At 37.8% G+C, this 13,368-nt stretch overlaps 2 protein-coding genes across 2 annotated transcripts in view; both read right to left on the bottom strand.

Moving 5' to 3' along the window:
- The window catches only part of LOC139129530 (uncharacterized), a 263,263-nt gene that overhangs the window by 102,159 nt on the left and 147,736 nt on the right, over positions 1–13,368 (bottom strand). The gene's annotated exons all lie outside the window — the stretch shown is intronic.
- LOC139124933 (uncharacterized) lies at positions 1,082–12,607 on the bottom strand. The gene is made up of 5 exons (XM_070691052.1): positions 12,150–12,607; positions 10,986–11,656; positions 8,624–8,774; positions 3,271–3,412; positions 1,082–2,622 (listed from the first exon to the last, which is right to left on the bottom strand). The coding sequence occupies exons 1-5, from the start codon at positions 12,573–12,575 to the stop codon at positions 2,483–2,485; spliced, it is 1,530 nt and encodes a 509-aa protein (XP_070547153.1). The 5' UTR covers positions 12,576–12,607; the 3' UTR covers positions 1,082–2,482.

Below are 13,368 nucleotides of genomic sequence, written 5' to 3'. Positions count from 1 at the left end.
CTTCAAGCAAAGTATGTAAATGTACAGATAGGGCTTGTTTTGTAGGGAACATTGTTAATAGTTTGCCCGATGGACTTTAGTGTATTATGATTTGACATTTTTTGCTGAAGCACGATATCAGCCACATCTTTCCTTCTTATAGTTGCGATAATTTCTAAAAATGATGACTCTCCCCAAAAGGCGCATACGTGAAATATCTTGACCCATCAAAAATTGTTTGTGGGTAAAATGGCAACCCTCCCAAAAGAAACACCGGCCCTAACCCCTGTGTAATTTCTGTCCTGTCCCTTAATATTGTTGTTCAATTCTCATCGCTCATAATGAGAAATGTTACTGCATTACTACAATATTGAATCAATTACCATCTGTGGGGTCAACTCTGATGTATGAGCTCAATTATTTACGCTGTATGAGTTCACGTTCTGTGCTGTGCGATGACATACATCTTAAATCATCAATGGCGGTCTTAAATCAAAACGCTACTCACAAAATTGTACGTACATGGCTGAAAGGAGAGTGTGAACATCATGTTGACGAACATCTCTGGAGGGGTAGAATTGAGAAGGATCCTTGGAGAAAGTAGGGTACAGAGGGGCGTCTTAACAATACTGCTCGACAGACAGGGACCTGAAAAATGCTACTGATCGGAAGTATCATCATGAAGTAATATTGTACACAAAATAACATCAAAATAAAGTAAAATAAACATTTTTGAAACATTTTGCGCGCCGTACGGAGGATGTATTAGATAAGTTGCCAGAGTGATTGGTACATGTTAGTACTAAAAGACCATGTGTGACCCCTTTCTATACAACCACCATGAACGCCAGAGTGACTTCAAGGGTACCGTTGTTCTTATTGACTGACTTTGAGGTGCTAGCTGATCATGTGGGCAGACAGCGGAGTCTGACGTTGTTTATCATTGAAATAAAGCTTCAGTTTCGGAATTCAAATGCTTTTGTGAAAAAATGGCATAAATTTGGAAATGTCAGTCAATTCGAATGATGGAAAGTGGCAGTCACAAATTATCATTATTAGAAACAAAGAAGATCACCGACCCTATTAATTTATTTATAGTAACATTTAGATATATCACGCGTATGTACAATCATTTTCCTGGAAATGCACTCGAAAATGTATGATTAGTTGCATCGGAGCTCGAGTGTTGTTGCTAATGTGTTGTGTCAGTCTTTACGTGACGACACTAGCACAGCGCCGCCAGTGGTTAACTGAGTGGGACACTTTACTGTGAATTTCGTGAATTTATCCTACATAGCCAATGAGGAACAAAATATTATTTCCGACTTTCCGTAATGTTGCGATGATGAATTAAGTATACACCAAGGGACAGATGCTACCACAAACGTTTGTGCAACCACATGAGTTCACTATATAAAGAAACAAGAGCCCACTTTTACAATAAAGCGCTAGTAAACGTTGTTCATTTTTATCTCTTATATTACATGAAATGATTAACCCAGTTTGGTTTAACACGCTCACCATATTATGCGAACAGGAGCATGGGTTATCGCCAATTCGACGATCGTAACGTAAAGAGTCGAATTGTACATTAGACATGCAAATGGAAACTATGGTGGTCGGTTCTATCTTATCTAATAAAGTAAGGGAAGGGGTGTTCCTGAGCAGAATTTCTGTTGTGCGACCAGCGAGTTTAATAAATATTAGAAGCACAGTCAGTCACGTGACTGGCATGTGATCTTCATTTTTATACAATTACAACCTCAAATAAAAGTTCTGTATATCAAAACAGGTCGTCTAACTTTGCGGTGGACATTGAGTCACAGCGAAGAACTTCACAGTTGCGTAGTCACACGTTTGACCTTTGGTGCTGTATTCCCACATTGTTGACCTTTTGCACTGATTTCCTGACCCTTTGCCTCAGGTCATTCTCTTTCTCCGTTGATGACTTTTGTGAATCTCGTTCGATATTGTTGTCCTCTGATATTGTCTTGCTACACTGTTGACCTTTGACCTTGCTTACCCAAAATGACGACCTCTGACTGTATACATACTTTATTTTCGTAAGTCAATCTAAATTTCTCAAGCTTTTTAAGGGAAACTATCATTATATAAGTCGAGTAACAAAAAAGTAAAACACTCTGTTAACAAATCTGGAATGAAAATAGAGGGTCACCGTGCAAGTTTTAGGAAGCAACAAATAGTTTAGTGATATTTACCGATACTTGGAATTCAAAATAGTCGCGATTCCTGTGCCACATTAGCTCAGTGGGGATAATGAGAATTGTAAATTTTCGAAAAACTGAGAAGGTAAATTTTTTGTCATACCCAAAGAGCTTTAAAATAATCCCCAACAAGTGGCAGATCAGTCAAGAATTAAAAATATAAGAGTCCGGATGTCTGTCACAAATGCCCATCCTACGAAATTTATGTTGTTCTCTTGTAAATCCAGGGAGCTCCAGACTGGAAATAGAGAGTTGCTTTTTCGTGATTCTAAATAGAATTATCGCCTAACAGCAATGTCGTCGGCAATCCAGGATACAACATCAGTCATTTTCACTGTTTTCGCATTCCGCACTCGTCTTACACTCATGACATTGCGTTCCCAACTTGAATGTACACTTGCAATGTAAACATGGGAACCTGCACAATATTGGAGAAAGAGTAGAAGATGAAAGTTTATGTCATAGCAATGATAACATTATACAATAACACCGATAGACGGGTATACACGTGTGATGTATAGCTGGCCTGAACCGCTTAGCCAGTTCTGTCTGGAGTAAACTGTATCCAAATGTTGAACAACTATGCCTCGGGAAGGGTCCCTCTTTGGATGTACCCTGTACATAGCAGTTCAAACAACGCAGCACAATCTCTAAAATTTCCTTGTTCAAAGTTGCGGTGTCAAAAGTCGACTTTTTGACAAACATCTAATATCTAAAACTCTAGAATTGATGTACAAAGTGCTTGAACAAGACATCAGATCTAGATTCAAAGAGGGATAAAAAGCACACCATTTAATTTATTTTCCTCGTCAAAAGTCTATTAGAAGAGCAAGGGCAATGGTAAACCCATGATGCATATGTGTATACACTTACAGAGTGCTGCAGTTATAACGCATAAACGCTTAGGGTACGACAGAGTGTTGTAGTTACCTTGTATATACACTTAGAATATAAGAGATAATTAAATTTACACGTCTATGAATACTTAGGTATGACAGTGTTGCAGTTGCATGTGCAAAAATAATATATGACAGAATGTTGCCGTTACATTTGGATCTACACTTACGTGCACATATCTCCTGCTCTACGAGAGACCAAAAATAGTTGTCTCGTTTATATTTTTCGACATCAGGGAACTTTGGCGGAGCGATATCGTCTTTACTGACGACGTTCGGCACATGAGCATCCTTCATGATTTTCAACATAACCTGGAACAACGATCAGTCCACAACGATTAATCTTTATTTACCATGGACATTTATGTTACAAGACAAAAACTATTTTAAGTGATGGCAAACCGCAGTTCCAGTCATCTAGCTGAGGTACTCTTGCTTGCTAAGACTTAAAACAGTTGGTATCTCCAGCGCAATTCATATTCAAAGTTTAATGTATTTTGGGTTTTTTTAATTAAGCAAGTTACAGATACTTTTGATTCGATTATGTCCATTAACCGACAAATCATATTTGACAAACACAGAAAATTTTACAACGATGAAAACAAAAGTAACCGTTACAAAGGTTTATCAAATTACATACTAACATCTACCGTCAGAGTTGAGATAAATTGACTTCCGAGTAACAACTGTTGTCGAACATTTGTTATACACAAGGCTGGATCATTGGCAAATAAACAGAAAACAAGGAACGCAAAAGAGAACTAAGAAAAAATCAAGATAGATAGATAGATAGATAGATAGATAGATAGATAGATAGATAGATAGATAGATAGATAGATAGATAGATAGATAGATAGATAGATAGATAGATAGATAGATAGATAGATGTTAGCGGTGCAAAGGTTGATGACATTCTATAGTAACATACACCGTCATAGTTGAGAAAAGATGACTTCAAAGTAACAACTGTTGTCGAACATTTATTATACATCCGGCTTGGGAATGAACAAATAAACAGAAACTAACGAACTCAAGAAGAGAAACAGATTAGAAAAAATCAGAAAGATAGATAGATAGATAGATAGATAGATAGATAGATAGATAGATAGATAGATAGATAGATAGATAGATAGATAGATAGATAGATAGAGAGATGGATGGATGGATGGATGGATGGATGGATGGATGAAAATACCAGTGCAATCGAGTTCAAAGGGCATGCGGTTCACATTATATTATGGCAAGAAACTTTGTTGCTATATGCAGCCCTGTATACCAAAAATCGGACCTCTAGCTATATCTGTAAGCCAAACACATGATATGCGCATAGTTAATGAGGTATAGGATGTGGTGCATTAAGTTTATTCATCACCATGAAATATTGAGGCAGTAGCACTTCTGGTTACTAGTTTATAGGCATATTTTTGAAATTGAGGTCAAAGGTCATCCGGTTCACATGACTATTTTGCACAAAACTTTGTTCGCATATGTATCCTTATATACAGTCTGCACGACGACCAGGCTTTTCCAGTACCATTGCATGACGAAAAATATAGATTAAAATGGCGTCTTTGAGTAGCATCATGAAAAGTAAACAAAAGCCAGCAATATTTCCAAAATAAAGACGCGGGTTTCTCATAAACGTAGGTATATTTTCACTGTTTTTGAGGTTGTAAGTGTCGGCGATATGTCTGGAGAATATTGTCCAATATTTTTTTGGCAATATACATATTTTAAAATATAATTTTAGCACTTTTCAATCGGGTAGCTAGAATTACTTGATTTGGAACAAACTGAACTTTCAATCGCCAAACTATGCAGATTAAACGCACCCTATTGTCAGTATAAAAGTAAAATGAATTCACTGGGTCACGGGGCACACGATCGTCGGAAGAAATCGAGCGAATTCACGTGTGTGAATATAGGGCAAAATATGAACATTTTGTCAATTTTGTGGCATAATCTTGCTGTTGAGGACGACGCTGATCGAAAAAGACTGCAAGTGTCACGTTTGGCAAGGCTGCCACAATAAGGTAAACGGGTGCTAAAGTCCCGCTCGCTCGGCTGGTGACCTCACTACACGAAGAAATAGAGGGTACATTTTCTATGGGGTTGACAGGACCTCTCTTTGAAACTTTGTAATTTTTGGTCTAAAAATCATGTAGACAATTCAATTCAGTACGAAAAAAGGCCTTTAGGTATTATTAATTATTTATAAATGATTAATTGTTACTGTTGTTCATTACAATGTGTTCTTAGAAGTATGAACTCTTTTGAGCGAAACAATGAAAAACTCTAAAATTTTCAAGCCGACTATGTTCCACGTAAGTACCATCAGAGGAATGTAAACATCTCCAATCGGCAATGGTGTACTCTTGGCAACATACAGCTTCATGATACTCATCGGGGCTTGCCCCCTTGTCGGTAATTGCTCTGACTGACACGATTTCGAGTAACTTGCAGTGAAAACCATTTATTGACACATGCCAAATTCCAGTCGTTTAGGGCGCGAAGCGCGGCACTAGCCAATTCCTTACCACTTTCTTGAATGTAGCTTAGCCGATCGTTATTTCCCTCAAAGTATGACTCATCAGCTATGCCTTAATAAGGTAAAATAGGCGTAAATAATCGAGAAAACCCAGGCTAATGATGTGGCGCGAAAATCGCATATGTTGTAAACAAATACTAATGAATAATATAACATGACATCTCAGAGCTTTGCCTATTGGTTGAGAGGCTGGACATAATAAGGTCATGCATAATGAGCTGTTGTGCAATTACTCGGTTGTGCTCATTCATAGCTAGACCGGCGAGACACTGATGGTGCACGAAACTTCCACAATACGGAATAACTCGTCGGCGTACGAGCACATTTTCTCTATTAATGTAGTAGAGGTTGCTAATCACAACTGCATTCAGAGATAAACTTTTGGTAGCCCCTATTTGTCGAAAAATTCCCGACAAGCAATGCCAATGTCATAACTGGTCAGTGATCGCAGGAAGTGTTGCAAGTCTTCTATCAGAAGGGGGTCCTACAAGTTACTGCTGCCCGTCACTGCCCGACAGGTAATTTACCTTCCAATATCTGTAATAAGTCGATATCTCTAAACCAGAGACCATTATTCTCTATAAAACGAAACAAAATAATAGTCTCAGCCGTCGATTTTCCAGTGATTTGTACGTGGTGGTACGTATACGCAACGATGATCGTAACCGGCATCCATCAGTGCCCGTCAGGAAATTACTGCAGCTCTAATTATATAATGATGACAGCTTTGAGACAGGACGCAGTCATTGTGAGTAAAAACAGCCGCATGTTTTGTAGCTTTCTATAAATTTGGTAGTACTCTTTGGGGGCTGATGCACATCAGCAGGGGCTAAACATCAGCAGCTCTTTGATGTTGAGACACCGAATCTTCACAGTACAGCAGTCGACGAGTACTTGGACCGGTTTGAAGTTCATGTCATCGCTACATTTAGACCTTTCAATTTAGGTTTGTTCCAGCAAAGCCATTTTTGTAAGTATCATTATTTCTACTCTAGAAGGATAAGTAGCTTGAAATTTGATCCGTAACTTGAAGAACCATGTGAGTTTCTGTTCTAATGATTTGGTGTCAAAGCATCGACACCAGTCAACTCTCGTCGAAGTGTCAGCCATTTATTCGTAGGGAGGGAAATGTAAATGTCGTAGAACACGTGCATACTGAGGTTGTTAATATTTTCAAATCGACAAGAAAATAATTATTTTTTGATTAGATAAATTACAAACAATATCAAATTATTTTAAAATATTTTCATATGATAACAAATGTCGATTGTTATTTATACCTCAATGGGTGAACCCAACCATTTAAGAAAATCGTTTCTGACATACTTTTGCAAATGCCAATCACCGTACAATACCCAATCAAATCCCCGGTACCGCCCACACCTCAAAAGCCGGGTTATCGTGCAGACTGATACCAAAAATCAGACCTTTAGCTCCATTGGCCAACCCACAATTAGATATGCCCATGATTAATGAGGTACAGGATGTGGCAGCATAAGGTCACAAATCATACCAAATATGAAGGGTTCAGGACTTGTGGTTACTGATTTATAGGCATCTATACATATTCGAGGAAAAAAGGTCTTCGATGGCACATAGCATTTAGTCAAAACCTTTCCTTCAATACTTATGAATAGATGCTGTATTAACAAGCCCAGAATTAGATATGTGCATAAATTATGAGGTAAAGGAAGTGGCTGGTCAAGTGATATTTTGCCAAAAACCTTTGTTCCCGTGCTTATCCCTGTAAACCAAACGTTTTCCCATACTTCTATATACAGAAATCATACCTCTAGTTCTATTGGAAACCGAAAATTAGATATGTGCATAATTAAAGAGGTACAGGTAGTAACCGGTCATGTGACATTTTAACAAAAAATTTGTTCCCGTTCTTGTCCCTGTAAAAAAGATCCGTTAAGGCTAGTGCAAAGTCATAAACACAGTTCGAAGAAAAATTTGGCATGGTACAATTAACGAGGTAGAGGATGTAACACTTCAGGAACCCAATCCCACCATATATGAGAGAGTGAACACTTGTCATTACTGATTTATAGGTAAATTGTGAAATCTCTGTCAAAGGTCTTCCCTGGGCACATGGAATTTTGTCCATGTTCTTCAATACTTATCCAGTGTACCAACAATCAGACCTCTAGCTCTATTGGCTATACAAGAATAAGATATAAACATAATCAATTAGGTACTCAATACGTTGTGTCACGGGTTCCGCGTCCTATCAAATATGAGTGTGGCACTTGTTTATCATTTAACCTGTTAAAACACGTAGGCATGGTCTAAATCAGCGAGAAGCGATACTTCTATACATATCCTTCCTTTGGCGCATTTACGCAACCAACTTTGTTTTGAAAGTAAAATCATGCAAATAATGCGTAAATTTGCAGCTATCGGAGATTTAATAAGCCCTATACGTTTAAAAAAGGCTGCAGGCGGCGATTTCGGAGATCTAGCCTGGCAAATTGCGGAAGAAGAAGGAGAAAAAGGAAAAATAGAAAATTGAACCCCAGTTAAAGCAATAAGGCCTAAGCGAGAGAGAGAGAGAGAGAGAGAGAGAGAGAGAGAGAGAGAGAGAGAGAGAGAGAGAGAGAGAGAGAGACCCTAATTATCAATAAGTATTTCATATTTAGAAATTTAAAAATATAGAACAACGCAATATACCTGACGCGATACAATTAGCGTTTATATACGATGTAACATAACCGACAGCGTTAGTGGCTCCTAAAATTGTCCAAATCTCCTTTTTCCAAATCTCTTGTGAAATGTGATGCCTGAGATTTAGATAATTTAGATTATCGTCATATGTTTCTCTATCGCACTGAATAAAGCATTTTTCTCGGTAAATGGCTACTACTCTAATGACATAATCTCTTTTAGACCATCTGTTTAAAAAAAGGTGAACTCTTGAGAACAGCGGGGCATTGTGACAGATGGCCAGTGCACCCATCAACCAATGTAATTACCTTAGCGTGTCTTGGCAGGGCAACATAAACACAACTTAAATTTTGCTTTAACACAAAATTGCGAATGTCTTTTGCTGCAACTTCACCCGTCTTGTTCATATTCTTTACCAACCTCAGACCTCTGTCACCACAACCGCTTGGCGGCGCACATCTGAAATATTAAGGAACAGTTCATCAGTGAGTTTTACTGAACGCTGTGTCATCCATGCGGAATAAAACCCGGTCCACAAATGGTCGGACATTTTATATAGCTTATTTTGTAACAATTGAGATCTTAACATTATTCGGCAAACATTTATAAGAATAGCAGTGAAAATGTAGGCAAACTTCATCGTCCTGTCAGTTCACATGATCATTTACATTAAAAGTGGACCAAATTTCAACCTTTGGTTCGTTTTCTTTCCACTATATTTCTGAATTATAAATAATAAATACTCTCTCAGCGGTAGCTTTTCGTCCAACCTTATATTTTACTTGACGAATAAAAGTAAGCATTACAAATTAGCTGAAATGCCAAATACTACATGAGATGTTTGTATTGCTGTGTAGGCAAAACGACGTCAATGACTGCGATCGTGAATGTTACCAGGAAATTCAGGTTGAAATCACTCACTAGGAAGCCTTGAAATTTACGTAGGTAGAATTGACATCCGTCAACTTTATGCTGAGCGTGACTCTTGAGAGTCAAACGATTAATCAATTGTAGGCAAAAGTGTATTCACAGAAAAATCGTTAACTGCTACAGATGTGTTAATATAGACAAGGGCCGCAGTTCTATTCATAGGAAATTCATGACAATAATTTTAATAAAGAGACAGTCAATAGCTCTCACGGTTGTACTCATATCCAATCACTTAAAGGTACATTGATTTATAATATCGAGGAGGGGTTAATTTTCGCACCAGACGGTCTAAAGGGAGTCATATTTTACGTGGTAATAATATAAAAATATGGAACAAAATACATTTGATATCACAGAAATAGAACATGGTTTTATTCAAACAACACATATAGAATTCCAGGTACAATACAAGTAGGATTTTACCAACAACATTGCTGGGCTATTCATTACTAGTTTTGACAGCTTGGCTAAAATTGATCATTTTATTCTATTGGTCACTTTTTATCTTTAGTTCACTACTCCCCGTAAAGGGAGTTGACATCTCGCACGGTTTGCGTACTTATCCACGTGCGCACCTACTTATCCACGTGCGCACCTACAGTGTGCATACTTATGTACGGATTTTTGTCGCCAAAACTATATAACAGCAGCACCTACCATCTTAGTATTCGATGTACAGGTGTACCGAGGGGTGGAGATGTGCTTTATTTAAATGAACATACCAGTGTCAAAAATATGCAAATGGTGTGAAAAGGGGTAAATCCTGCAAATTGCTATTTTTTTGATCCACACACCAGTTTAAATTGAAGCTTTGGCTTTACTACGGTTTGTTCAAATTGTGGTGAAATTTTTATATTTGTAGTATGCGCAATTTCGCCGTTTTTGGTCGATAAATCTCTCTGAAACTGAAAGTTCTATTGCTTTAAAACTTGTTTGCATGTACCTAGGGGTAAACTTAACTGAGTATGTTAAAACTGTGACAAACATGCAAATTGTAATTTGTGATATTTGTGCTGTTTTGGTCAAAATGTTCAATATCTCATTTTTGAATTGCATGGACGAATCGCAAACACTTGAGAACCGCTGCAATTACACCTTTGCATTTGTTGTGTAAGTGCATGCTAACTGTAAATGGGAAATTGTTTGAATGAAGTTATCATTAGCATGATGTATGCTAAATAAAAAATAGTAAGCAGCAAAGTGTAAACTTTGTGAAAATGTTAGTAACTGTGAGCAAGAGCGTTATTTATGTCGGTGCCGCTGATAGTTTTACAGAAACCCAACCGAAGAACTTCAAGCCAATAGTAAACTCTTTTCTTAAATATCACTGCTTTGCTTACATTAGTTCCATGTAGTACAATACCACAAGATATATCTTTTCATCGGTAGGTAGATAGTATCACTAATTTTGATATACCAGTGTACATATGTGTGTTCATTAAAACAGTTGCCAATAATCGGTATTTGAGGGACTATGCATCAACATGCGTTCAAATGCACTTGACATTGTGATTGTCACACGATAAGGCCAATAAAAGCTATAAAATGTCGTATGTACACTCATTCTGGCCTGCCACAACGAACCAAATGTGAGCCAAGTGTCCTGGACGCTATGTTTTTCCATTCATTCCATTGCCACGGTCAATATCAGATGTTATTTCATTACAAAATTCATTTCTTTGTATCTTGTTACACGATGGAACCTTCAACAAGACTTTTCAAGGAATGATGCATACATACCCCTCTCCAGTTCTGTTTCGCCAGTGGACAGCAGCGTATGGTTTCCCGTCACATATCTTCTCCGAGATCTGTTGTGCCGTTTTACGTATGTGAGGAATTAGAACAACTTGTTTATCGAGTACGTTTGACAACTTTTCAGCGATTGGTTTAGGGTAAGGTGGAGGTCGCCAAAATAATGGTTCGTGGACAGCAACACATTCTAATGAAGCTGAGTTTTCAAGAGCCCTCATCCTATTGCTTGAAGTCTTAGGAAGATGTTTAACTTCCGGCAGAGAGACATGGTAGTGATCATTGTAATATTGTTTTTGTTGTTCATATTTTTCAGGGGAGTAATGGTTATCATCCAATGGATTGAGTAGTAACGTTTGTACAGAATGGTTACAGTCATGATTAAACTCGTCTAATGTTGCAAAATCGACGACTTCTTGTAGTTTTTTGATGTCATATGTGTCGTTAACGTAGTGTCTAGTCGGTATTGTGGGACTCTTTTGGTTGCTACCGTGAGCACTGAACATCAACTCCACGACTGTTCTGTTGAAGTGTAACGCAAATGCAACTCCTGATCTCCAAGCAGCGTACTGGACATTTGGTCCGTTAGAATCATGGTGCACGATCAGAAGGTAGCGACGTTTCGATACTCTTTGTTGAACAGTTATTGGTGATGTCATCTTCTGAAATATAGGAGAATACAAAAACTAATCAGGGTTAAGCCATTAAATTTTCGCCAATGAGAGAATATGCAATTGTTCCCGCCTTCCAAGGTTTGAAAACGTTTTGTCATGCGACCCTCGAATTTCTAGCTTTTCTTTCGGTTTCTAATGACGTGTATATTCTTTTCTACAGAATTGCTAAAGTATCATTTTTGCTCGTAAAATGTTCTGAGTAATGGCAACCATAAGATTTTATCATCCTAACCGTTATGTTACCATGCATACTATGTCCTCATATTGCTAGACGACATTTCATCGGTAATAGCAAAATGCGTAATCATCTGCTATGTGATAGTAATCCAGGCAATGCGCCGAAGTATATTTAAACACAGATTAGAGACTCTGGAAACCGATTTTAAATTAGAAGGTGTCGTTTGTCGTATAAATGAAACGTAGATTTCGATTTCCCTCAAGAAGTGAATGCTTATAGTGGTTATATTTGCAACTGAAGTACCTTTTCTGAGTTTTTTTCATCCAAAATATTCTTCCGGGCGTCATAGGATGTTTCATTATTCTTCCGTTCCGCATTATCGCTGTCATTCCAGTCATATTTGATGGAATTTTTGTCAGGCTTGTCACTCATGCTTTTATAAGAGGACACCATGTCTGAGCTTTTTGTTCCTACCAAATTACTGGACACTCTCCCAGGTTGTTCTGTTGGTTCGGCTGATCTGTTCTCCAAACCAGGATTTTGATGAATTGAATCTTTCTCAGAACGCTCTTTCGGTGGCGATAATCCAGTCATTGCTGAACTGAACACTATTCGAGATGTTTCCATCAGATCAATTTCTTGGAAATGAAACAACAAAATCAAACAGCAAAAGAAAAGTCCAACACTACAAACAACTTTCGCTCTTTGGAACCACATTGATCCTGCCATGGTGACAATTGACAGAAACTAGCAACTCGATTGAAGACCTCCGGGCAACAAGACCAGAGCCGCGTGACCACTTTGCATAATCAGTATTAGCGATTGTTACAGCTTTAGCCAATCAAAGCCATTTTAACAACAGTCTGCTTTCGTCCAGTAATATTACATATCGCGGGGCTATTTGGGATTTGACAGAAATTACACGGGGGGAGGGCTTTGTTTTTGAAAAGGACGCTGCACAAACAATTGTAACCCTAGCCCTTCAAAAGTGTTTGCAAGAGAAAGCGTGGCCCTCCCTAATTTTTATTCGTGAAAACGGTGACCCTTCTCCACATGTCATGTCAGTAATATATTAATTGACATATAATTTCTCACTTGACCTTTGGAATTCAAAGAATACATTTTAGCCTTTACAAATGACCGCTTTTGTGTGAAGTTTCAAGTAATTCAAAGAAAAGAGATCACAAATCACAAGAAATAACTGTGTCAATCACTTGAAGTACAAATCACTATTTACAATCCAAAGGGACAATAGCTGAAATGTTATTATTATTTTCCGCCTTTCAGTAATGTTGTGATGATGAAAAGTGTGCAATTTAAGTATACACCAAGGGATAGATGCTACCACAAACATTTGTGCAACTACATGAGTTCACTATATAAAGAAACAAGAGCACACTTTTACAATAAAGCACTTATAAACGTTGTTCATTTTTATCTCTAACATTACTTGGAATGATTAACCCAGTTTGGTTTAACACGCTCAACATATTATGCGCACAGGCGCATGGCTTATCACCGA

Source organism: Ptychodera flava, chromosome 3, assembly GCF_041260155.1.
Source record: "Ptychodera flava strain L36383 chromosome 3, AS_Pfla_20210202, whole genome shotgun sequence".
Taxonomy (NCBI): Eukaryota; Metazoa; Hemichordata; class Enteropneusta; family Ptychoderidae; genus Ptychodera; species Ptychodera flava.
The sequence above is the reverse complement of the archived record's forward strand: the minus strand, read 5'-3'. Positions and strand labels throughout refer to the sequence as shown.

What these genes read in the sequence shown, in the direction of transcription:
- LOC139124933 (XM_070691052.1), bottom strand. Translation starts at nt 12,575, where the DNA reads ATGGCAGGATCAATGTGGTTCCAAAGAGCGAAAGTTGTTTGTAGTGTT. An exon ending in CGAAACAGAACTGGAGAGGG is followed by an intron (nt 8,775 to 10,985) that starts GTATGTATGCAT and finishes TTAATATTTCAG; the next exon opens with ATGTGCGCCGCCAAGCGGTT. An exon ending in AGAGCAGGAGATATGTGCAC is followed by an intron (nt 2,623 to 3,270) that starts GTAAGTGTAGAT and finishes AATATTGTGCAG; the next exon opens with GTTCCCATGTTTACATTGCA.